At 36.7% G+C, this 27,691-nt stretch overlaps 1 protein-coding gene across 1 annotated transcript; it reads right to left on the bottom strand.

The window, feature by feature from the left end:
* Window positions 1-11,854: 11,854 nt before the first annotated feature.
* gpr142 (G protein-coupled receptor 142) lies at window positions 11,855-27,328 on the bottom strand. Its single transcript, XM_023284743.3, has 3 exons — window positions 27,168-27,328; window positions 15,149-15,296; window positions 11,855-13,625 (listed from the first exon to the last, which is right to left on the bottom strand). The coding sequence occupies exons 2-3, from the start codon at window positions 15,285-15,287 to the stop codon at window positions 12,667-12,669; spliced, it is 1,098 nt and encodes a 365-aa protein (XP_023140511.1). The 5' UTR covers window positions 15,288-15,296; window positions 27,168-27,328; the 3' UTR covers window positions 11,855-12,666.
* Between the last annotated feature and the right edge of the window lie 363 nt (window positions 27,329-27,691).

The raw sequence follows: 27,691 nt of genomic DNA on the forward strand, positions 1-27,691 counted from the left end.
CTGGGGGGAACCGATGCTGATGCTCACCGAGTCCGAGATTTTATTTGAAGTTATGTTGCTGCTGCGTTTGTTTAAGAAACATCAGAATCTAAAAACCTCCATTTTAGTGCTCCGTTATTGTTCATTTATTCTGATATGTCAACCATTTGTGGACTAAATTATGTCTAATATTATAATTGAAATAACATTTTGTACTTTCTGTGTCAGTATTTTTAAAGTATTAAGTCAAGATTTCATCATTTAGATTTATTTTACCTCATAATTTTGATTTATTGAGTTAAAATTCTGTCTAACTAAATCACAAGTTTGAGCTTTTATCAGAAAAACGATTCATTGTCGAGTAGAATTTCCCTTAAAAGACATTTTAGAGGTGTTTTGGTGCAAATTAATAAACACAGACATGTCGATTTTTTTTTTTAAAGAAAAAACGATTAAATTATAGGTAATATCTCGTAAAATTACGGGAAAAAAATGATAATTTACATGTTAACTGTGAAAAAACGGTGCAAATTTGCATAGAATTTCCAAGTAATGTCAAAAATCGATGGAAAAATGGTCAAAACAAATAATTTTTGAAACTGTATATAGGTTCAAACTTTATTGTCATCTGCGCAGTAAAGAAATATGTTTCCCTGTACTATGAAATTCCTTATGGGCACTATCACAACGAACGCCAAACAATATAAATCTAAGTACAAAAAGATTTTTAAAAAAGATAAATAAAAATAAAGTAAAGTTGAAATAAAATAAAAACTATAAAAATCAAATCAAATAAAAAGGTTTTTAGAAAATTATAGAAATAAAATAAAATAAAAAGTCTAGAAATAAAATAAAATAAAAAATAGAAAAAGTAAATAAATATTATAGAAATAAAATAAAAAGTCTATAAATAAAATAAAATAAAACAGAAAAAATAATATAAATATAGAAATAAAGTAAAACAAAAATTTAAAAAATTATAGAAATAAAATAAAAAGTAAACAAATAAAATAAACTAAAAATGAAAAATAAAATAAAATTATAGAAATAAGGTAAAATAAAAACTTGAAAAATTTCAATTAAAAGTCTAGAAATAAAATAAAAATAGAAAAAATAAAATAAGTACAGAAATAAAATAAAATATAGAACAAAAGAAACAAAACAGTATTGAAATAAAATGAAAATAGAAAAAACTAAATGAAAATGTGGAACTAAAATTAAAAAAATAGAAAAAATAAAATAATAACTATATAAATAAAATAAAAATAGAAAAAACGAAATAAAAATGTTGAACTAAAACAAAATAAAAAATATGTAAAATAAAATAAAAATAGATAAAGATAATAGACTACACAAATAAATAAATAAATGCTGACCACATCAAAAATCTGTACTTTAATAAATAGTAGTTTGTACTTTTACAATGGGTGACAGTAAAATTACACCGTTTTCCATGATTTAAACTAGCTAAAAATATTATTAATTTAAAAATATTTGCTATTACCTTGGTGGTGTTCACAATCTTTCAATGTTGGAATATTCCAATGTTTATTAACAGATTTTTTCTGCCAGATTTTCACAGTTTTTCTTTCACAGAATTGTGTTTTGTTTTGTTTACAGTGCCTAAACTTAACCAAACACTGAGTGAAAGTCAAAAGAGGACCTACGTACAAAAAACAAAACAAAACAAAAGTATAATTAAGGCCTGAGACTAAATGTGGACTTCAGTTTCTGTTTGTAAAAGTTAAATCACCGATAAGTGACAATAGAAGAAGGTCTCTATCAGCCCAGATTTGTGGAAATGATCAGTGATAATAATGATCAATTAATGGTCTGTGTCGCCTTGAATCCATCAATCAATCAATGAATCAAACTTTATATACACTTTTCATACAGTTCAAAGTGTTCTGTAGATAAACTGCAGCTACTGTCCTGTTATTTAACCTGTTAATCAGCTTTAAACACGTCTACATACGGTAAATAAACATTATAGTGGCGCCAAAATCAGCTGTTTTTAGATTTATTTAATTTCCTCGTCTACTTTAACACATCCGTAAGTCATTAAATGGACATCTATCATCATTGCATCGTGTTTTTATACATATAGAGGCACCAAATTCTGCATTTCCATTAGTTTTTCACTGTAATCAATCCGTCTGAACCTCCAGTTTCTTCATTTAAAGACTCTCTGTCATGTTTTCTTTCTTTATCACTTATAGAAGCACTGATTTATCTATAACTAGCTCTATCTTTGGTAACTTTCGCTCTTAATTTTCCACGTTAAACTGTATTTTATGCACTTTGCCGGATAACTGGGCTGTTAAAGATGTGGGTGGAGTGTAGAGACACCTGCTGGTGGAAGTTTGAAACTACACCCTGCTCGTTTTCAGTCATTATTTTAGGTTTTGGATTTGGTTTGGTTGTTTTGTTTAGTTTTTGTATACTGTGGCATGTCTGAAATAAATTAAATGGAAGTGAGGAACAGAAAAAACAAAACAAAACAAAAATGGCAAAACTGTGCTTCAAGTGTTTAAATCCTGAATTCTACAGATTTATTTAGAAAAATGAGCTTAAATCCTTTTTTTTCTTTTAGAAAACTAGAATATCTATATTTGTACAGTGTATGAAAATTGTTTTACAGGGTAGAAAGACTCATTTTTTATATTATATATTAATGAAAAATCTAATTGAGATACAACATTGATTAATTATTTTATCTCTCAGTGGGGAACTTTGCAGAATTCAAAAATCTGTCCTTTTCTAAATAGTTCTTTTACAATGTGTGACAGTAAAATAACACCAGTTTACCTTTTTTAAACTGGCTAATCAGGGGTGTTAAACTCATCTTAGTTCAGGTTCCACATTCAAAACAATTTGATCTCCAGTGACCAGTAAAATCACAGCATAATAACCTATAAACAACCACAACTCCACATGTTTCCTTTGTTTTAGTACAAAAAAATTACATTCTCAAAATGTTCACATTAAAGGAATTATCTTTTTACAAAACATTACGAACAAACTGAGATTTGTTAAGAAGAATAATTAAAATTTTAGCAACTTTATGTCTCAGTTTATCATTTACACATTACAACTTATAGATCACAGAGTGTTTACAAAGAAATGACATTTAGTCATCTGGAAAATATTACAAAAATGAGACACAAAAGTTACAAAGTGCCAAAAAAAAGGACAAACGACAAAAATGAGACAAAAAACGACAAAAGAACAATGAGCAATCTAGTATTTTACTTTATGATCCACACAACTTGTCATGGTTTAGAAATTATTTTACATTTATAGTTTTATTAATTTACAATCTGCAGTTACTGTCTTCTTTGTAATTTTTACACTTTGAGAGCCGGATTGGACCCTCTGGAGGACCGCTTTTGGCCCACGGGCCGCATGTTTGACACCCCTGGTCTACATCAAGTTGAGATGCAACATTAATTAATTAATTCAATCAATCAATCAATCAATCAAAGTTTATTTCTAAAGCCCAAAAGGTGACCAAAGTGCTTCACAGTGAAAAAACAAGAGAATAACTAATAATTTATGAATCAATCTCTCAGTGTGGAAATTTTGAGTTACAGCCGCAGAGGGGACAATGCAAAAAGCATATAAGTAGAAAATTTTAAAAATAAGAAGACATATACATAAGAAGAGTTGATTCTGTATAAATTCTTCTATATGTAGAAATTCAAATTTTGCAGATTCCTCGGAATGTTGAAAATAACAATATTGCGAAGAGTTATACACAGATTATACACAGAAAAAAAATGCTTTCCACTTATCCTGCAAATCTGATTCCCTTTTCTCCAGATAACAGATCTAACAAGCCTTGTTTTTATGCTAGACGCTTTTTTCCTGTGACTTCTTACAGTTTCAGTCTTATGTAGACAGTTTGTCGCTGCAGGTGCACGTTTCAAATAACAGAGAACAGCTTATAAGATTTAACCAACAGGTGGCGCTGCAGCAAAACATTAAACCTGGAACCTCCTCAAACAGGAGACATGTTTGGGAGATCAGATATTTATTTTAATGTCTTTTTATGTTTCATTTTTACACCTTTTTATTACTGTTTTAGGCTAATTTATTTAATCTTAAACCACTAGAATTACCTTGAACTTTTATCTCATGATTTTATCTTCTTGTCCGGTTTTAAAGCAGGTTTATAATTTGAGCCTGTAAACATTTTCTATGAATAAAGATGATGATTATTATTAAAGTTACATCCATAAAAACCTGTGGATGATCACTCTTGAACTTTGGAAACACAGTTTTGGCATAAATTCAAATTAATTTTCCAGCATTTTTCAACCAAATTTCACAGTCTTTTAATACCAACAAAAATATCAACAAATAAAGTGGCTGAAGATGGAAACATGGGAATTAATTTTGTTTTGTATAATTGTTCTTTGCACACTGTAAAAAAAAAAAAAAAAAAAAAAAAACAACAACAAAAAAAAACCCAAACATATTTGATAAAAAATGTAACAGTAACAGGACCATAAAACAGGACAATAAAAAATACTATAATTAAAAGTTAAAATATTTTGGAACAAATAAATAAATAAGATTACAACAACTGCAAATATCTGTATTATAAACATATTTTAGTTGATTTAAATGCAGTAAAACAGATTTTTAATGTGCACATTATTGACAGCTTGGGTCTGTTTTTTTAAGGTAGCATATTAACATGTTATATATTTATTTATTTTTTTGTTGTGATTTGACTCAGTGTTTTCTGTAATTTAACAGACCAGGAAAATCTGTAAATTACAATTTTTTAATCCTCAAAGTAAATATGTATTTTTTTCATTTAGCAGTAAATATCTGCAAAATAATTATATTTTTCACTGATTTAAATTCAGTACAAATAATGTTATTTTACTGTCATATGTTGTTGAAGAATAAATTAGTAATGGTTAAAAAATGCTAAAAAAAATGCTTATTTTTAATGTTCACATTATTTACAGTTTTGGCCTTTTTTATGGTAACATGTTAATATGTAATTTTTAAAAACTTTTTTGTGTGATTTTAATAGATATTTTCTGTAATTTAACAGCAGGGAAAATCTGTAAATTAACATTTTTAATTTCTCAGAATGAATTTTTTTCTCAATAAACAGTAAATATCTGTAAAATAATTAGAATTTTTCTAATCTAAATACAGTAAAAACTAATGTATTTTTACCATCATATGCTGTAAAAGAGCAGATTAGTAATTATAAAAAATATAGATTTTTAATGTAAACATTATTTACAGTTTTACCCAGTTTCTTTTTTCCCATAGTAACATATTAACATGTAAACATTTTTTCTGTGAATTTACTAGGTATTATCTGTAATTTAATAGAGCAGAGAAAATCTGTAAATTAACATTTTTAAATCCTCAAAATAAATGTTTTTCTCATTTAACAGTAAATATCTGTCAAATAATATTTTTCTTGCTGATATAAATACAGTAAAAGAAAGAATGTTTTTTTGCCATCATATGTTGTAAAAGAATAAATTAGTGATGGTAAAAAAAATACTTATGTGGACATTATTTATAGTTTTGGCCTGTTTTGTTTGTTTGCTTGTTTGTTTGTTTGTTTTTTATGGGAACATATGTAATTTTTTATTTTTTTTGCTGTGACATTGCTAGATATTATCTGTAATTTAACAAAACAGGGAAAATCTGTAAATTACTATTTTTAAATCCTCAAAATAAACAGATTTTTCTCATTTAACAGTAAATATCTGCAAAAATAATTATATTTTTGCAGTCAAATGTTGTAAAAGAACAAATTACTAATTTTAAAAAATATAAAAAAATGTTTGTTTTTTCCCCTGTGGATGTTATTTACGGTTTCTTTTCTGTTTGTTTGTTTTCATGGTTAATGTGGTAAATTAAGGTAAATTACTTTCTCTCTGTTCTCTCTATGCTATTATTTACCTGTAATTTGTTCTTTTACAATTTATGACTGCAAAACTACAGTTTTACTGTTTTCAAATCAACTGAAAATATGTTTATAATACAGATATTTGTAGTTAATTGTATTTATTTTCTTTAATTATTTTTAACGCTTAAGAATTATATTGTTTTTCGATGTAGGTTGTTCTTTCTATAAATTACAAGTAAAAATTGTTTGTTTTTTTTACAGTGTGCAAAGCTTCTATTTTTCAAGACAGAATTTAGGGATATTTTGAAGATTATTGCCACCAAAAGTACATTTTTTATTGATTCCGGAGTCAGATCAACAGTAATGTGCAGCTGTGGTTGTAGTATTTACTAAACAGCTACTGATTCTCTATCTGCTGACTCCTGGAGGCTCCAGTCAATGATTAAAGGACCAGTCCATCCACAGACTCACACTTGTTGCTCAAGAGCTGATTTTTCCTGCTTCATTTGCTCGCCGAGGCCTCCAGCTGATCTCAGGCTCTGTTTGGATGTTCATTCTCTCTTTGAGCTCCTCCATCTGCTCTCATTGAGGGGAAGTGATGCTTTCAGCTTTCCATTCTCTGTAATTAAGTCCTCCACCGGGCCCTGGAGCCTCCCGGCTTTTCATTCAGCTCCATTCATCGAGCTCCTCCTGGTCATCACATGTCAGTTTCTGTATCTGAATATCTGACCTCCGCCGTCTCATTCCTGAGCTCACCCCACAATATCTCATCTGTGAAGGTCTTTAATGCTTTTCTCTAATCGCCGTCTCCTTGAGCCAAACGCCCAGAGAGACATTAGCGGTGAAGCATTGCTTTTCCTTCAGCGGCACAAGGTCAAATTCATCATCACTGCGTTTATATTATAGCAGGAAGTTACACCTGAAACCAAAGAAATGTTACAGGACAGACTGACGAGGGTCACTTATGATGAGAAACTGAGTTTACGTTGACACTCATTCTGCTAAACAACCTCAAAAACTACATCCTGTGTTCTATATTTGAACATAAATATGTATTTTACCACTGTAAAGTCCGTACAAATCGCATTGTTTCAGGAATCTGTTCATAAAACTGCATAAAAGCGGCTACATGTTTTAAAAAAAGAGACATTTTTCATGTACATATTGCATTTTTTAACCTTTTGACCCCATTGGCCTGATTACACGGCTGTGTTTTGAATGGCACCAACCCTTAATTGGACTTTTGTGTTTGCGTTGCCAGAAAAGAAACACATTTTTCTGTTTGTGTTTTTTAAATCACAGCACGTCACTTTTAAGCACATTCCACCCAACAAATCTGCATATTTTAAGCATTTTTAGTGTCATTTTACACCTTTTTGCTCACATTGTGAAGAGATAACTTTATAATAAAGCTCCAAGCAGCGTTGGTCGGGTCCTCGCATCCTTGCTGGTCAGCAAATCCAAGCATGTCCACCAGGTGGCGCTATCACTGTGACTGTATATTGGTCTATGGAATTCATCAGGGCCGGTCTGATCACACATGTAAAGTCTGAGGCAGTTTGGAGCATGTACAGTCCACTTACAGCACTTCCTGTTTCATTGCGAACCGTTGAAATTCCGCCAGCCGCCATTTCCACGCCCTCAGACTCTTGAGGAGTGTTTTGGTAACTTTTGATCAGCCATGTCTGGAGTACATCCTTTCCAAATTTGAGGTCTGTCGGAGTTACCACGACTGAGTTTATAGCTTTTGAAAATGTGCTAAAAATTGGTCCAAAATCGTCCAAATTCTGGCACGTAATTCAAAATGGCCGACTTCCTGTTGGCTTTTGGGTATTGGTTGCCATGGCCTTTTTTGTGCATTTTGATGAGTTACATATGTAAACAAAATTTCTTGGCTGTAGGTGGCATTTAGTGGCCGTAGTTCCTGTTTGAAATTTTCCACGTCTCACTATGGAGACATTTTGGCTCACACTAATTCCCCTAAAATATAAAATTGGATTTCCAGAGGGTCCTATGCACTGTTGATGCTCATACCCTAACTTCTTCCACTGATAAGATTAACATCTCAGTGGTTGTAGCTCAGGTAGTAGACTGTTTGATTTTTAACAACATTAGTGGTGATTGGATAACTTGTATTTTATTGGCATTTTGTAGCTTATAGTGGCGTTTCAGCAGAGTTGTGAGGGAGCTGGTGTGCTCAGCTTGCACATTCTGAGCCACTTTAAAGCAAGAATGGATTATTTTAGGGACAAAAGACTTGTAAATATGTAGCTTAGATGCACAAAGATGAGTTTTTAAAGGTTTAATCAACAACCAGAGAGAAAGTTTAACTTTAATTGATTAGTCAAGTGTAAAAAATGATCATAGTTTGGGTTGAAATACATCTTTTCACAACTTTAACCACTAGTTTCATAAACAGCTCGATCCCGATGTGGAAAATTAGGCTGAATATGTTTTACGTCCTGGGAACTCTTGCATTTTCACCCTTGAAAAAAGAAACATTTACCTGAAAAGCCATTTTAATGGTTCAATATCTCCAGGAATAAAACCCCCATGCCATGAAATTTGGTGAGGATACAGACAAGATATTTTCCATCAAACAGTCGAATGGCTCCAACAGAGGCCACATTTTTAATAACTGACCTTTGAAAATGGAAAAAAAGCGCAAAGTTTTCCAATGAGGGTGGTATTATGACAGCAGAAAGTTCCTGTAAGTGTTTACATATGGATGGATCCATGTTTCTACTCAAATACAGTCTTTAGTCGACATTTCACCAACTGTTGAGGCTCCAGCATCAGTAGAATCTGATGTGTGGAAAGTTTGACAAGACAATGTTCCACTTTTGTTGCTATTTTCACTTGAAACCTGTTTAAAATGAGTAGAAATTGTCCCAAATAACTTGAGTCATCCAAAATGACTCAAAAATTGGAGAAATGTCGACCAAAGTCTGTATTTTTAGTAGAAATATGGATCCATCCATTTATATACACATACATTAACTTTAATATCAACCTAGTTGGAATATTTTGAACTTCCTTCTGTTTTCAAGGTCCAATAATTATTCGTTATTGTCATTCAGGACAATGTTGAGTCGTTTTAGACCATTTCTGAGGCTTTAACATCAGTAGAATTTGACAAGAAGAGTCCAATTTTAACAAAATGATGATGTATTCTCATTGGTAGGAGACAATAATTGGTGTTAATAGACGTCCATATGCTGGTATTAAATGTGCAAAATTACAAGCTGCTTCCATGTTGTTTTCATGTAGGAGTTTAACAACATGTGAGGCTTATTTTGCCTTAAAGAAAGTTCATATAAAGTTGGTGAGAAATTGATAATTCAGCACACCTAATGTCTAGTTTGTTAAGTCTTCTTCTCCTCATGGTGGTTCTAGTTGAAATGTTTGACTGAACTTGGGCTCTTGACACCAACAGATATCGCCAGACACTTGAACAACCATTTGTATGAAGGCAAGAGGTGGTTTTAAGGAATAAAGAGGATGTGAGGGTGAAGTTTGTGCATCCAAACAATACCCAAGATGGTGCAGCAACACATTTTCTTCTTGATTAGAAGACTTGCTGAGATGTTTAATAGGGAAAACTGATCAGGATTCTGTATTGACACCCACTAGCTGGATCTGTGAGCATGGAGGATGTACATGCAGGTAGAAAGGGATTAAAATATACGATATTTCTGCATTTTTGCTTCCCTATGGCTCAACTTCCCGCATGTTTCCAGTAAACTGGAGTCTGAGCTTCCTGTATTTCCTGTGTGAAGACACACTGAGCTTCGTTCTTTTACTAGATGTGGAGGAGGTAGAGTCTGAAGCATCTCCAGGTGTTAAATCAAACCTGCTCCGACGTCTTAGCGCCCCATTCTGTCTTTAAATGTTGGTCCGTCCATCCGGCCTCAAGGTCGCCGCCGCTGCTCGCTCTCCCAGCCCCCTTCCGTTACTGTCGGGCAGCAGGAAGCGGCTTCAAAGAAAACCTTCGTATCTGCATCTGCTCTGAGCTCTCAGAACTCAGCGGGAGGCGACGTGGACGTTCTGAGACCCAAAACACAGCGACGACCAGGAGGGACCAGAGCAGGGGGTAAAACTCTAGACCTGGATGGGAGATGATACACAACTACATGGACATACACTATACTGGATGTTACTGTATATTACGTATGTATATACGTATATATATATATATACGTATGTGTGTGTATATATATATATATACGTATGTGTGTGTATATATATATGTGTATATATATATATATATATATATATATATATATATATATATATATATATATATATATATATATATATATATATATATATATATACGTATGTGTGTGTATATATATGTGTGTATATATATGTGTGTATATATATATATGTGTGTGTATATATATATATATATATATACTACAGGATACATACAATATACTGGATATTACTGTATATATACTGCAGTATACATGTTTTGTGTTGTTTAGTCTTCTGTAATGTGCTTTGTAGAAGTTTTTTCATTTGTTGAATTTCACATTTTCTGTTTTTTCTGTTTTTAAATGTGCTTTTTGTTTTGTTGTTGCACTTTTTGAAATGCTGTGTTCTGTTTTGTTGTATTTTGTAAAATGTCGTGTTTTATGTTGTTTTCAGTCCGTTTTTTTGCTTCGATTTTCACTCATTTTAACTGTTTCTGTCGCTTTTCCACAACTTCTTTTGTCAGGTCGACTTTCTACTGTTACTCTGATTCTTATTTTAACGTAAATCAAGATTTCAGACCAGAGGGCAGATTCTGTTCAGAGTTTTGGGTTTAAATCGGCTGGAAGAAGCGTCTCCCTTTAACCAAAACTTTTCCTGATGATTCTCTGGAAGCGATACCGATTCTGAACTGAGGGAAAACGTTTTATCTGCAAAGCTGTTTCTTCAGCGTCGTTTTTAAATGACCATGAAATGAGGCTGCAGTTTTGTTTTACAGAAAAAGACTTTAATAGAACATCTAAGTGCTGTATGAAAAATCAAACTGACGGCGTTGCTCACTATTTACAAAGACTGCAACTAAAAATCAGACACATCAACACAGAATGGCTCATTAAGATCCTAAATCTTTCTATAAATTAGCAGCTAGGAAGATTAAGTGCAGTTGCGACTTTCTTATCAGATGTCACTGATCCTCGGTGCAAATGGAAATGTACCAGCTGACGGTGTGTGTTGTGTTCGTGCAGAGCGTCGGGCTAATCTGCGGTTTGTTTGGTCAGAGCTGAGGCCAGGCTGGCTGGAGGTTCTGTTTGAAGAGGAAGGTCTTCGCTCCTGCAGCTCCAACAGCCAGCTCCATCCGAGGCTCCGTCAGGTTGCAGCTCATGAAAAATAAACAGCAGCTGTGGGTTTTGTGCCTGAGAGCGGAGATTTCTTTGCTCGATTGGCTTTGCTCAGCGAGGACATTCAGCATCTTTACACAACTGCAGAGAAAGCAGCCGCTTCGGATTAAAACTCGTATTTCTGCCTCTCTGCTGCTCCCAGAGTAAAAAAAAAAACCTCCTTAAACCCCTGAGGGAGCAGAGACGATGGATTAATTACACTAATAAATACTGATTCATTTTCCTCATGAATCATTCCAGCTAAAATCAGCACATTTCTGCTGTTTTACAGCACAAAATATGGATCTTTCTAAAGATATTTGTAAAACGTTAGCTTACTGTAACACTTTCCAAGAGTTTTTATTTCCTGTTAGTCCATTTTTAGTAGGTTTTTTAATGCGTTAAAATTTGAGGCAGTTTGAACAACAATATCTCAGGAACTAATAAAGGCAAAAGCCTAAAATTTTCAGTGTTATTTGTCATCATGGCATTAATTCAAAATCTACAATACTGGACAGCTAGAACCCACTATCTACCAATATTTTTGTTTTTGTGGTACAACTTGTCATATCTGCTCAATCAGTTATGAAAATTAACAAAAATAACTTTAAAAAAACATTATGACCAAATATTTTATCTGCAAAAGTACATTATATGTTTTATTTTGTATTATTGTGACATACAGCAACATACACTTCAGAAAATATCACTAATTGACATCTGCATTTTCAGGTTTTTTTGCTGTCATGATCTCAAAAATGGGACTTTTCACGCCAGCCTAATGTTTTTTTTTTTCATATTTCAACTCACCCATAATCAGAGATTATTTGATCAACTTGTCCAATATCACAGATTCTGAATCAGTGACGTGATGAGAAATAACTGTGAAAATTTTAGGCTTTTATCTTTATTAGTTTCTGGAATATTGTCATTCAAACAGCTTCAAGTTTCAAAAAACGCACTAAAAGCGGATCTACAGGCAGCAATCTTGGAAAGTATTTGATATATTCATCTAAAATTTCACAGATACCGTTTTAAATATTCATAGTTTATGATCAAAAGTTTTAAACAAATCAAAGCTGGGTGAGCAGAAGCCCAAGGTGATTTCAGATGAAATAACCTTCATATTCCACAGGATTAATCACAGAGAAAACAAACTGTTATTTTTTTCCTTCTTTCTAATTAAAATGTGAAAAATATTGTGTCACGTTTCTACCATGTATGGAAAAGCAAAAATAGCTTCTTTTATTTTCAAAGAAAATAAATCTGCTGCCTGTCATCTGATCTGATTTACACGGACAAACAACAGCAGGTCACATTTTACAAGACAGAAAACACAGAGTTCATCTGAGGCCCTGTGAGAGCTGCTGGAACGTAGCGCTGGTCTCTGGGGTCGCAGAGCTCCGGGGCCGTGGGACGGCCGGTGGTTCTGATTAAAGGAGGTCACGAGGGCTTCCTGGCCCTGCGAGGTGACAGCGGGGTGGACTCCCGCTGCCAGCGCTTGTTGTTCCCACTGTACAGCGAGGAGATGGAGGCGTTGGTGGGCGCCTGCTGCTGAGGCAGCGCTCGGCGAGGATACAATGGTCCGCCTCGGAGCAGCACCACGTCCCGAACGGCACCACGGAAAGGTTTGCTGACGAAGCAGTACAGGAAGAAGTTGACGGCCGTGTTGAGCATGGCCAGCATGTTGGACAGGTCGTAGGCCAGGTGGACCCTCCAGTCCCGGTGCACCGAGGACACGTACAGGTGGTAGATGACCACCACAGTCCTGGGGGCCCACAGCACTGAGAACACCGAGGTGATGGCCAGCAGCATCGCCGTGGTTTTACCGAGTCGTCGAGGCGGCGCCGACTTCGGCCCACAGTCCTCCTGGCAGCGCTGCAGAGCTTGCCTCGCCCTCAGAGTGCGAATTATCAATGAGTTCAGCACCAGGAAGATGCTGCAGGGCAGGAAGTAGATGATGGTCACATGTGTCCATATGAGGACAGTGTCCAGTGCCGTGGGCGGGTGGCTGTTCCTCCACATGTCCGACCACCAGAAGAATGGAACGCCCGATGTGAGCGATAACATCAGAACCACCGCGATGATCTTCCTGGCTCGAGCCGGATAGCTGATCTGCCGGTGGAGCAACGGGTGGCACAGCGCCACATAGCGGTCCACGGTGAGGGGGACAGTGGACCAGATGGAGGCGTGGTTGGCGGCGAACTCAGCGGCGCTGACGGAGTGCAGCAGGAGTGCAGGGACGTCCCGGTGAAACACCGCCGTCTCCAGCAGGAAGCCGACGAAGATGATGAAGAGCTGTGAGAGGATGTCTGATCCCGTCACTGCCAGGAGGTAATAATATAGGGCCTTCTTGGTGCGACTCGCCAGCCTGGACAACGCCACCGCTGTCAGGACGTTTACTGGCAAACAAACAAACACAACATTAGATACGAGTACGTCTAGGTGTCATCGGATACTCAGTAATTCATTTGCAACTCAAAATTTCAAATCCTGGTGTCGGGAGAGAGTTGATCCCAGGAACTTTGAAGTGATCAGTGTCAATCCAAACCTCTGCTGGATTCTTTGAAAAATGTGGAAAAAATGCCACAGAAACACTAAAAGATGTTCCCCAGTGAAGCAGGAAAAGTGTTGTAGCCTAATTTGTTCAAACACCTTTTTGTGGCATGGCTCAGTGGGTTGAGTGGCTGTCTTGTAACTGGAGGGTTGCCTGATGTCTCTGAGCAAGACCCCGAACCTCTAACTGCTTCTGATGGGTCGTGGTTAGCGCCTTGCATGGCAGCTTCCGCCATCAGTGTGTGAATGTGTGTGTGAATGGGTGAATGTGATGTATAATGTGAAGCGCTTTGGGTATCGTTTCAGGTATAGTAAAGCGCTATATAAATACAGACCATTTACCATTTTGCTACTGAGAGTTAATTAAGCCTCGTAAAGGTCTCTGTCATGGTGCTCCTTTATTAGCTAAACTCCCACAATGCTGCCTGTATCCTGAGTGATGCCTCCTCTCGTCTCTACAGTATTAAACAGTACTAATAAGAGGCTCCACCTGGTGACACAACCAGGTACTACAGCTTATACCTGAAGGGTGTATTATTTAGGAAAATGCTATCAGCAGATACTAAGTATTGAACGACTCTATGCGGATTGTAAGTAACAACAACAAAAAAAAAAACAGAATTCTGATATTTCTAGTCCTAGGTGTCAAAAGCTTAGTTTCATGTCTGGGATGGTTTACAGCTTTTATAAATGTTAGTCTGATTTGAATTAAAAGCACTTTTCTATAGTTTACTGTAGCTGCTTCTCTGCTTGTGGAAAAATGTGGATTTACTGAAGTACAAGCTGTTGATTTTATTCGTCTCCCTGCGGGACTCGAACACGGTTTCTCCTCTGTAGTATTTTTATTTCAGACGTCTTGTCAACAGCAAATATTTCCACTGTATATTTGGATGACAGTCTGAGAGCCCTTCAGGCGTTCAGCTGGTTAGTTCGACCTTTAGCTTTATTTTTCTCTGGGGACGGTTGTGTGATGGCGACCCAGAGGTCATCTCAACGCTGTGGTGATGCTCGTTTTGAACACCGCTGTGTCTGCTGGATCAATACCAAGTCATTATTGACTGGAAGTAATGAGAACAAAGCTGATGTGAACGCTGGGCATTGAGTTATTTCCACTTTAAAGTGTTAAAATCGATGCCGAGACGGTCTGAAGAGGGTTGGCTGGATTGATGGATAGATAATAATAGTCATAAACTCTGATTATCAGATGATTAGATTATCATAACCTGTGAGGAGAGCCGTCATTATGTGGTCATGTGGCAGCAGTTTATTATCTTACCAGTCCATTAGGGCAACAGTAATGCACCTCTAACTCATTTTTCTATCGATTTCGTCCATCTTGTGCTCAGTAAACTGTGGTTTGGTTCTTTACCTGGAACTCCCACACAGAGCAGGACACTGTAGTAGATGACGGGGATGAAGCCCAGGACACATTTGGACTTCTGTAGCTCCTCTGGGTTCAGGTCCAGCTCCTGGTAGCCGGACTCTGTCACATTGGGCCAGTCGATCATGACCGTCCCCTGGAGAAGAAAATGAACATCCAGTTTATGTCGGTGTAGATTCTCAGTCGTCCGGGTCGGGGTGATTGTTGGAGCTCCAGTAGAAATCAACTGAACTTCCCTTGTAGGTTCGTGAAGACATTTCAGGCGAAACGTCTTCAAGAACTTACAAGAGGAGTCCAGTTGATTTTTACATTTGAATGTAATCCAGAATGAGTGTATGAAGATTAGCTGTACAGGAACTTAAATTCATTGAGACTTGGTTGATATCCAACATGCTCATAGATCTGGAATTACATCCAGTTGATGGTAGTTGTAGCTGTTTAGGCACAATTGGAGTTAAAGTCCCAATCAAACCTTTTGGATCTTACACCACAATGGAAACAAAAAGGCTGAAACAGTTGATTAACGGGGTGTTCTTCTAAATGTTCATGCTCTTTAAAACAGAGGGTAGGTTCTTGAAGACGTTTCAGGCAAAAGAGAAGTCCAGTTGGTTTCTACTGAAGCTCCAATGAACATCCAGTTTAGTTTGTTGGCCAACTGGCAGTTGATGCGTGTACATGTGCACGTCAGGGAAGAACTGGAGGTTTTGTTGGACTCAAAGGATTAGTCCAGTGATATTTTTTTTTACTTCTGTTAATAAGTAGCACAAACATTTAAAGGAACAGCAACCCTTTCAGCGTTTTTGTTTCCATTACAGTGTAAGAACCAAAAGGTTTGACTGGGACTTTAACTAAAATTGTGCCTAAACAACAAGAAGAACTACCATCTACTGGACGTAATTCCAGATCTATGAGCATCTCGGATATCAACCAAGTATCAATGAAATTAAGTTCCTGTACAGCTAATCTTCATTCATTCATTCCGGATTACGTTAAATTGTAAAGGAATTAACACATCTTCAACATTTATTTGACTGCTTCACTGTGGCTCCATTTCACCCAACCAATCATATATTAGATAGGGCAGGACTCGTCACCATTATAACCCAAAAAATGGAGAAACTGCTTAAAACATGTAGTGAAATGGACATATTTATACACAAACCATGATACCTCTAAACAAACGTAAGAGTGTATAACAAAGTGTGATATTTTCCTGAACCAAACCATTTAGTTTTGGTGCCTAAACCGAACCAGACAGTGAAAATAAATGATGAAAGAAAACTAAATTTATGGTTTCTTATCCATCCCCAGTCACAAACTTTGGTCCAATCTTAGATTTATGCCGCCATCTTCACTCGTAACTCCTTGGATGGATTCAAACTGGTTGCCTTAACATGTTCAGAAAGCTATTGAGAATGCAGTTTTGTTGTATAGGAATGTATGGAGATAGGGTTGATGAAACAGAACAATGGATGTTTGGTATGTTTGCGTATGTGCTGAATTTTAGCTTGTTGGGCCGACTTAAAACGTAACGAAACATTGTGCATGTTTTGACCATAAGAACCGGCATTGTAAAACCTCTTTAGCACAATTTTTAGGGGAGAAAAGATACCTGCAAGGGTTGATTTGTCTAGAAAACCATGAAAAATTGCTGATCTAAACATAGATGAGGGACGATAACTGCCATTTTCCAAACCTTTTGATGTCTTCGTCCAGTAGCAATCTCCTTTAACACCTCCATCAACAATGTAAAACTCCCAATATAGGCTGACAAAACAAACCCCTTTTGCTATGTTTCATACGTTCTTGAATAACTGGATTTATGTCCAATAACTCCAATGTTGTTGTTGTTTTGTTGCACTCAGAGTCAGCATCGTGGTTGAAGCTGTTGGATTCTACACCTCAATGGTAACAGAAAGCCGCCTTAACAAAGTTCCTGCAGTGGAAAACCATCTATTGATGCTCATGTTTGAGAAGGAAAGACATCTTCTTCAAGTTATACAACAGTTTATCAGGGACTCCTATCTACCTACCTTCGAGTAGGTAATTTTGTCTTTCCTGAAAGCTGACCTGGAAAAGCTTCTAATGGGGTTTTTTCAGGTCAAGACCTACGCAAAGCCTCACAAAATGGGCCAGTGTTAGCAAATCACACAAAACGACCAAAACCAACAGTAAACCGATGCGTCTATGGAGTGTTTTCTGTGTAATAGATCCGGTTTGATGAGCTCCTCTGCCCCACATCATCATCTGAAAACCAATAAAACCACCTCAGTGTCGTTTAGCTTGACTCACCCACCATCCTGCTGCCCCAAATACCCACTAGAGCAACAAATGTGGAGTAATCCGCTGCTGAAAATAGTCCCAGTCAAATGCACCGTTTCCTCTAGTTTTGTAATAATTACTGAGCTTTTATTCGAATGAAAAGTGAAAATGTTTTTATTTAGTTAGACCCAGAGGCACAAACAGCAGGTTCTTAACATTGGAATGGATTTAGGGATGGATTTAGGGAACCAGTTAATGTTGGAGTTGGCAGATTTTAAAGGCTCAAAATGTCTACTTTGTGTTTAGAGTAAATACCCTTTTTTTAAATTTAACTGCTTTCATGCAAGAGAAATCAAGCCTCTGAGAGCAAAACACCGGGGAGACAACCAACAACTATTTTCATTACTGCATAATCCACTGATAATTAATTTTAGCTATTTTTTTAGTCGATTAAGCATCTGAAAGCAGTGAAAAAAGCCTTCACAATTTCCTAAAAACCAATCCAATGTCATAAAAAGTCCTGTTTAATTTCCTAAAATAATTAAATTTGAGGAAAAGCAGCAGATTCTTACATTTAAGAAGCTGCAACCAGATGATAATTGACATTGTAGCTCAAAAATTTACTTTAAACTGTTTTCAAAACGGTTGCAGCAGCAACTTGCACCTCTACAAATCAATTGAGTTCCCTGCTAATGGTCTTCAGAAGAGGTTTCATGCACATAGATAAAATAATGTAATATATCTACACAAATAATTTTGTTTCTGTGGCTACACTCTCTAACAGTACAAGTATCAGCATCAAAATATACTTAAACTACTAAAAGGAAAAGTGCTCATTATGCATAATGTTATGAATAATGAATATGAGGTTAGTGGATTATAATTACTGATTCATTCATCATTTAATTAATCTCTGTTTTACTGCTGGTTTGTTTAGTTTGTACATTTCTCCCTGAAGGTCAATAATCCAATAACAAGGCATCAATGCAGGACTTTCCGACAATAATACATCATAGTTTATATACAGATTAATCTCAATAAACAAAGTCACTGAAGTTATCGAAACAAAAATGTGGTGGAGTGAAAAGTGCAAACTGAACTGAAGTGGAAGATTAAAGCAGGAGAAAACGTAAATACTCAAGTCTGCAAAGTGCTTAACAGGAAAAAAGATTATGATTAACGTTAGACTTAGACTTAGACAGACTTTATTCATCCACAACGTTACGCATTAATGAAAGAAGTTTAAACATCAAGGTTAAGATCCTATAATGTCATTTATGGTGTGCTTTTACATGAATAAATCACATGTTAAAACATGATTAAAACCTTTAAATTATGTATAAAATACTTCACTACAGTGTAATTCTCTATTATATTATTGTAATTTAGCTATGACCCTTCTTAATATATATTCCAGAACTTAATCTAACTCATATAGATATGAATGCTAAGACTCTACTGTGTTATTAATTATGGAGATTAATTAAGAACAGAAATATTAAACCTTAAACATACACATAAAAAGCCAACAAATTTTAAGATTCCCTGGATCTCCTATGAGCCAGCTTTTAATGTCATATGAACTGTTTCATGTCTTTTTGTTTATTTTCTATCTATTTAATATTATGCCATGTATTTTATTATTATAAAGTGCCCCAAAATCGTATTTAAGTTCAGTATTTGAATAAATGTACTTACAGTTGTGCTCATAAGTTTACATAACCTGGCAGAATTTGTAAAATATGTACCATTCTTTAATGAAAACACGAATGATCAGAGCAAATACAATAATTAACTTTGTCTGACCACGAACCCCAAATGAAAGAGAAGTTTTTCCATGATCAAACATATTTTCTAAAACAAAAAAAGGAAAATATTTCATAAATTTTGCCAGGGTTTGTAAGCTTATGAGCACATCGATCACCTGAATGAATTAGGTAAATTTGTATAATAAACTGTATTTTAGGGTCTTGACCTTAATATTTAAACTTGTTCGGTCGATTTATAACAATTCATAATCATATTTCTTCACTAGAAGATGATTTGGCTCAACAAATGTTCTTTTAAATGTGCTGTATAGATAACAGTGACTTGACTTGTAAATATATCAGCTTGAAACGATGATAAATCATAATTTTCCAATAATTCTGATTAAATTATGCTCCTGTGTCCTCAGAAAAAACTCAGACAAATGATGTTTTCTTGGTTAAACTGTCTCAAAAACAAACCGTTGCTGGTATAAGTTTGCTGAGTTTGTAATCAGCCGATTAAACTGCAGCTCGACAACACCAGATGTTCTGACAGCAGTGACCCTTCCTCCAGTTTAACCTTTTCACCTGGACGCCCTCCATCCTGTTTTTCTCTGTCTGCCTGCTCTCCTAATTTACTCCGCTCATCCGTGAAGTCATATTTGGACTCCGTTATCTCTCAGGCTTTCAGCGACGAACCATTTGTAAACGCTCGGGCAACAAAAACATCATCACGGAGCCACAATCAGCCCAGTCATGAATCTGTCCTCACGATGTCAGTGGGGCAAACTCCACCGATAACAGTTGGTCCTATTCAATTACCGCCATTGTAAAGGCTATTTGTCCACCAAAACGTGTGCATGTGTGCCATTTGCCCTGGCACATTTTACGGCCTGTAGCAGGAATGCGATCATAAAATTGCACGAGGATCAAAGAGCTTTGTGCTTGGATGCTTTAATTCACCTCAGCGCAATAAACTCCCAGTGGAGTCCGAATCAAAGCGCAATCAACAAAATCAATGCTGTAATTCACTGTGAGGAGGTCAAATAGACAGAATCCGCCTTCTGCCTTTCTTTACACCCCTCCAGATGCATAGATGCTTTATTGATCCAGTAGGAAATGCAGCTAAGCAACCTTCTTCTGATAAGACCTGTAGGAGCTTTACCTGATTTAACCGTTAGCAAACAGCTTGAACAACAAGGAACTTTTAGGGCCTTTTTACTCCTGATTTGTTTTGTCTGGATCCGAACCAAAATGTCAGGTTGAATAACAACTAAAACCCTGTCTGGCGTAAGAACTTGGTCCGAAACTGAATCATGTTTGTTTTGTTTCCCATCTTGAAAGATTATTTGAATGATTCAGACCAATCGCTGGAAGATACCAGCTATCATCAGAACCAGAAAAAAGGAAAATGATCCACAGTAGCACGTGAGAAGTCCACGAAAAACTCAAACTACAACGCCAGTAGACGAAGATGCACAATGGCATTTGATAAACCAATGAAAAGGACGACAAGATGTGATATGGAAAGTTCTTTAGTGCACTCGTGTAACTGCAAAACTTGAAAACTTTAACTTGATTAAATGCTTACAGTTGAGCTTAAACATGAAACTTGACTCGAAGCTTGGTCTAGGCTTTCAGGTGAGAAAATTGCCTTAAATTTGAGGTACTAATGTTTGGGAACCTTCCAGTGACCTAAAGGTTTCTTCAACCCTTTGATTGCATTTCTGATGCACAAAGATGTGTTGAACCGACGCTTCATGAAGCAACAATTTGAAAGACTGGCAAGAATAATGAAATTTTAAGAAAGAAATTCTCATTGCGGGTTGCTGTCTCCAGTTCCTGCTTGCTATCCTTCTCTGCATGAACAGTTAGGCGTGAATGTTGTCTTCAGCTGTCACTGAGTTTCTTATGTAGCTCCATGTTGTTGAATCGAAACACAAAACAAGCAAAAGAACATGCTAGCATTCTCCACCACACCAACCCAAAAAGCAGTTTACTACCCCCTCAGCAAGGACTCTGGGGGTAGAAGAACCTGTCTAGTACTTCATTTGGACCAGTTAAGGCAACTTAGTTAGTTTTAGTGGAATTTGAGGGCATCAGTTAAACATTTTTTAAACTTTTGTCATCGTGATAACAAGAAACAGTAATGAAACAATGATGTTGGGTTTGATTCAGGAATCAAACAGCTTCAGTCTTTGTTGGTAAAGTCCAGTGTTTTGTCGGCCGATCCATCCACCCTGACCTCCTCCTTATGGTGTCTTTAGTTATGGCAGCTGCTAAGGGTTCCTCTCACTGGATCAAATAGTATTGGATCATAGTAAAATCTAATGTTTTATCTTGTTAGCATGTCCACATAATGTTATTCTAATTTTTCAACTTGCCTTTGTGTAGCATTGAGTAGTTTTATAGTATTTGTGAAGAGTCTAAAGTGAGCTGGTGTTCTCAACCTGCAGCAGATAAGCAAATATTCTCACGGAAAACATTTCTAAATGTGCAACTGTGATACACAAAGATTCTTTTTAGGGGTTTAAAAACAGAGTCTAGAGTTAAATTACAAGGTTTTGTTGGCCCATCCATCCACCCTGACCTCCTACTTATAGTGACTTTAGTTATGGTGACCACTAAGAGTTGCTCTCCCAAATAAAAAAAACATAATATTGGGTCATATTAAAGACACTCTTTAGTGAAAATCAAATGTTTAACCTTGTTTGCATGTCAACGTAATGCTACTCTAATTTTACAACTTGCCTTTGTGTACTGTCAAGTAGTTTTCTAGTGTTTGAGAAGAGTCTAAAGTGAGCTGGTGTTCTTGAGCTGCAGCGGGAAAGTGAATCTTCTCACGGAAAACATTTCTAAATATTTAACTGTGATGCACAAAGATTATTTTTAGGGGTTTAATCAATGCCTGGAAACATATTTCAGTGTTAGGTCTCAAAGTTTTGTCGACCCATCCATCCACCCTGACCTCCTCCCTATAGCAGCTTTAATTACTACGGCCAGTAGAGGGTGCTGTCAGAACAAAACACAGCATTGAGTCGTAACAGATCGCTTTCACAAACCACACGCTTCCATAGGGTCGGTCTCAAAGTTCACAGTGAGTATTCTGGGCTTCAGATAGCCGGCAGCTGTCTGAGGACTGACTGGGACGTGTTTTGTGAATGAGGGAGTTGGATCAGGAAGGACGACACTTCGTGGTCATCTCATGATGGAAATTTGTCCCAGCAGACGAGCACATTTCGTCCGAGGCTGCTAAAATTGGATCTCTGGATCACATCATCAGTCAAAAGGCACTTGAAGGTCTTGGCATGTGTTGTTACCTGGTAAAAACCTTTAAAATCAACACATCTGACCTCTAGATTTAGTCAAGTTGTTTTATCTGGAACTATTTTCAGCAAAGATTAAATAAGTAGCAAAAGAATGTCCTGGAAACACAGATAAAGTTCCTCCATTTTTCAGTCTGAGCCCCATAAAGAGCATTTATCTGTGTTTGCTGAGCCTAAAGTTTATTCTTTGTCTTGGAAACAGCACTTGGCAGGTAGAAAAACACGCTGATAAGGTCTATTTTATAGTCATACAATCACAATGTCCATAACGGCTACTGAATGGACGTGGTGTTTATGTTGTTTTGTTTCCAAGCTTTCACAAAGACCATAAATTAACCTCCATGTCCGACGGCTCTGGAGGAAATATGAGCTCAGAGACGTTTACGGTACGAAGAGGCTCCACTTTGTTTTTAAGGTTCTTTGTTTGTCAATAGAAAACTCTCCTCGTATTTCACGTCTTGCTATGGAGAAACGTCCTGCGTGCTCAGATAGGATGTCCCATCCAGTATTAATAGGCTCCCATAGGAGGTGTGGTGTGAATGCAGAGAAACAGGCATCGATGCAGCGTCTGACCTCGGACTGAAAACTTCTCCTTGCTTTTGTTATGTGCTGTACAGGTCCGTGCATATGTGTTAAAAATGATACGCAGCATGTAATGTCTTAGAAAAGTGGTTTAAAGCTGATTATATAAGGAAATGGATTCATTTCCTGTTTGAAAGACTGAAGAAAACCAGCAAATAGTCAAATTCTTTTGGCATTTTTGCTTCAAAAATGATCTAATTTATCTTTAAATCAAACAGTTTTTCATACAGTTTATTCTTTTTTTCTGTAATTGCTTTTCACAGTATTCAGATTCTTTGACTGTTACTAAAAGATATGTTTTGTTGTTGGTGGTGGAGTCTTGCACCAGATTAAAATTGGTTTCATACAATTGCAGGATTCAAAGAGCTGCAGCCTGTAATGTCTCGGATAAGCGGTATAAAACTGATTATTTAAGGAAACAGATTCAATTCATGTCATTGAAATACTAAAGAAAGCCAGCAAATAGTCAAAATTTTTAGAGTTTTTGCTGTAAAAATCGAGATTACCTTTAACTCAAACAGTTTTTCATACAATTTATTCTTTTTTCTATAATAACTATCCACAGTATTCAGATTCTTGAACTGTGTTTCTGAATAGTATGTCTTGTTAGCGATGGAGTCTTTACCTGGATTAAGTTCACATGAGTGCAGGATTCAAAAAGCATGCAGCCTGTAATGTGTTAGAAAGGTGGTATAAAACTGATTATTTAAGGAAACAGATTAAATTCCTGTTTGAAAGACTAAAGAAACCCAGCAAATAGTCACAATTCTGGCATTTTTGCATAAAAAATTACCCAAATTATCAAAATTATCAAGCTTATTCATTCTGTTTATCATTATTTTCTGTAGCAGCTATCCACAGTACAAGGGGGTCTTCGACTTACGTTGGAATTCCGTTCCTGCGGCGCGATGTGATGCGAGTTTGACGACCGAATATTCACATATTTGGGTCCAGCCCGAGTTGTAATGTTATTTTCTATCTACTGAGCCTGTGCCATTTGGAGGGAAGTGAAATACAGTATATCTTGTCACTGGAAGTAGTTTGCACTGTTCAAACATAAAAACGTTACCTTTCTACGGGTATTTGTTTCAAAAGCTTTATGTTGTGAAAAACTGAGATTTGGAAATTTGTGTTTCTTGTGCCTTAACTTGTCATTTTGTGAAGATGTTATTTTTGTATTTGTATTTATATTTTTTATTTTATTATTTGGAAATACCAGTTACTCAGTACTTGAGTAGTCTTTTCACCAAATACTTTTTTACTCTTACTTGAGGGATTTTTTTGGATGACTACTTTTTACTTCTACTTTGAGGTAACGTTACTCTTACTTAAGTACAATTTTTGGCTACTCTACCCACCTCTGACAACCGGCGAATGTAAACAAAGCCGTCTTCTTCGTATAGCGCCATGTGACGATGCGTTCGTCCACTCGCCAACTAGTTTCCGCGCAAAATTTGTTTTATTGGAAAGATGTTTCATTGGAATTTGTCTTATTGGAATGATAGAACAACATTTTCTTCATAAATCTATGGGAGATGGTGACGTAACCATGAAACACTGTAGGTCGAGGACGTCTCAAACCTGGTGTACTCAGATTCTCTGACTGTGTTTCTAAATAGTATGTTTGTTGTCAGTGGTGGAGTCTTCTACAAGATAAAAATATGTACATATAAGTGCAGGATTCAAAGAGCAGCCTGTAATGTCTTAGAAAGGTGTCGAAGCTGATTATTTTCTCATTTGATCGATGCCATTTACAATCTATAAGTTGCTTCTTTCATCTGAATAGTCCACAGCAACAAAAAATATTTAATTTACTGTCATTGGAGCAAAAAAAAAAATTTTTTTAGGCATTTTTGCTTTAAAACTGGCTTGAGTTGTTAAGATTTTCTCAAAATCAAACCTTGTTTTTGATCTTATTCACATTATTTTCTATCATAGGTATTTACAGTATTTAAATTCTGTCCTTCAGCCAGGTTCTGGGCCTTTTTTCTTTGCTCCTGTCATATTTTTATCCACTGTGGGTTCATTTTTTACTGCAGTATAAAGCCCTGCTCCTCTATGGAAACAGAGCAAACATGACACTTAGAAATGTCTTCTGTGCAGTTAGAATGACATAAATCATGCAAAAATTTGAATAATTATTGTACAAATATTGAAAAAGCATAGAATCTGCATGTACAACATATGTTCGGGTGCCTATAGCTGTCACCAATACTGAAACAGGTGGCTCTACATACTATGTGTAAGATATTTTACTACTTACATTTCATTTTAAATGTATTTCTATATATGTCTGCATTCACACTGCCTGCAGTTCAACCAAAAGGGCTCTGATTTGGTAATGTGGCTGTTTTTGTTTTTACAGGATCTTTATGCTTTGTTTTTTTTTTTTGTGAAATTTTAAAATGAGGCATGTAGACTAGAGTGATTTTGATGAAATATGACAATTTTATGCTCAAATTTGGTTATTTTTCCCCATGGAGCTGCACATTTTGCATGATTAGGACTGCTGGAAAGTTGGAAATCCAAGGATTCTTTCTGTTTTTTTGCAGTTCTGGTTGACAAATGGTGTAATTTTGGTCGTTTTTAAAATAAAAGACAGCATTCCCTTCCAACCTGCCAGCTTGTTTTGCGTTTTAGACATTTAATTGGAGGGTTTTTTGTTAGTTGTAGAGTTTTTCACTGGATTTAAGTTTATGTTACACATAAACTGCAGTTCAGAAGTTTGGGATCACTTAGAAATGTCCTTATTTTTGAAAGAAAAGCTTTTTTTTTAAATGAAGATGACATTAAATGAATGATAAATCCAGTCTAGACATTGTTAATGTGGTAAATGACTGTTCTAGCTGGAAACAGCTGATTTTTAATGGAATATCTACATAGAGGTACAGAGGAACATTTCCAGCAACCATCACTCCTGTGTTCTAATGCTACATTGTGTTAGCTAATGGTGTTGAAAGGCTCATTGATGATTAGAAAACCCTTGAGCAGTTATGTTAGCACATGGATAAAAGTGTGAGTTTTCATGGAAAACATGAAATAGTCTGGAAGACCCCAAACTTTTGAACGGTAGTGTATTTAGGACTCAGAAAATCATGCAGCAGTGTAGTTTTAACTTCTCCATCCTTGTTAAAGCTGGACTTTGTTTTCCACGGCTCAGTCTGACTGCAGCGGTCGCTCATGCAGCGTTTCTGGACAAAAACGGAACCCGATCCGGCGCTTTAGTTGAACTTGAGCCCCTCTGTTGCATAAGATTACACATCAAACAAGGCGAAATGTCCGCTGCAGACCTGCGACTGCGTTATCTGCTCGGACACCTGATCCGCTTCAGAGGCTGGAGGACCGGCGGGGAGAAAGATGATCGTCATTAATGAGAAGGTCGAGAGGCTGCCAGAAAACACGACGCGAGGGACCAGTAATTACTGCAGCCGTCCTTAAGCAGCAGCCGAGTTCCGCTCCGGCCAAGAAGCTCCTAAGTCCTGGAGCGTCCTGAGAGCTTTCCTGTGCAGACATCGGGTCCCGAAGGTCCCACAGACTCTGTCTTCAGAGGGGTTTGATTAAATCCTCTGTAAGGCAGCTGCAGTCAGGGGAAATGAAAGGACAGAACAGACTCCTGCAGTCAGGTGTCAGCAGACGAAACTCTGCAAACCTGACAGCAGAAGCCTGTTTCTGGTTACGTTTCTGGAGGTTTAAACTGAGCTCCACTCAATTATTCATCACCTGAACCAACAGATAAAGGCCAGCAAACATGTCAGCGATTCACATGACGGCGAGGCGAGGATGCTGCACGGAGAAAAGCAGCAGATGGTGATGCTCAGAGTTCAGAATCCAGACGAGGAGCAGAAATCACAAAGACACGGTGGCAAACGGAGGAAGACTTAGGAGGTGAAGCGTTAAAAAACACTTGAGGTCAGAACACTTATGAAACAGCTGGACGTGAGACAGACCAGACCTGCTTCCTGAAATAACTTTTATAATGAGACCGTTCCTCGCTCCGACATCTGAGGGCATTTATGAGCTGATTGCACAAGAAATCATCTTTTTACAAGACACTACTAGAGAGTTTTGTTTGGCTGCTGGCAGCTTTACCTTCACATCCAGCTCCAGGAGTCGGTTACAGCCGATGCTCTGCTCGGCTTTTCCCCCACAGAGTCCCTGCTGGACGAGGAGGAGGAGGAGGAGGAGGAAGAGGAGGAGGAGAAGTGGAGTCCAGGCAGCCGGTTCATCACTGCAGCGACTGATCGGAGGGAGAGGAGAGAAATGAAGCCGAGGCGAGAGGAAACGAAGGGGAGGGAAACAGACGAGGAGAGAAAACACCTCCCCGAGTCTGACAGCGAGTGAAAATTCACATCTTTCTTGCAGCCCGAAGTTGGAAAAGTGACAAAATAAATACAGTAAAAGCTGCCAGACGAGACACCAAATACATTCTCTGCAGAGGATTTAGGAATTTACACGTTATTATTCACTATGATAAAGAAAATGTGATGTTTTAAACTTATCAGCTGAACATCCAGTGTTTAACATGTCCATGTGGTGTTTACATGATAAAGACACAAGATCATGATTGAACGTTTAAACCTTAAAGCTGTGGCAAACCCACAAAAGAAACATAT

The sequence above is a fragment of the Amphiprion ocellaris genome, chromosome 18, assembly GCF_022539595.1.
Source record: "Amphiprion ocellaris isolate individual 3 ecotype Okinawa chromosome 18, ASM2253959v1, whole genome shotgun sequence".
NCBI lineage: Eukaryota > Metazoa > Chordata > Actinopteri > Pomacentridae > Amphiprion > Amphiprion ocellaris.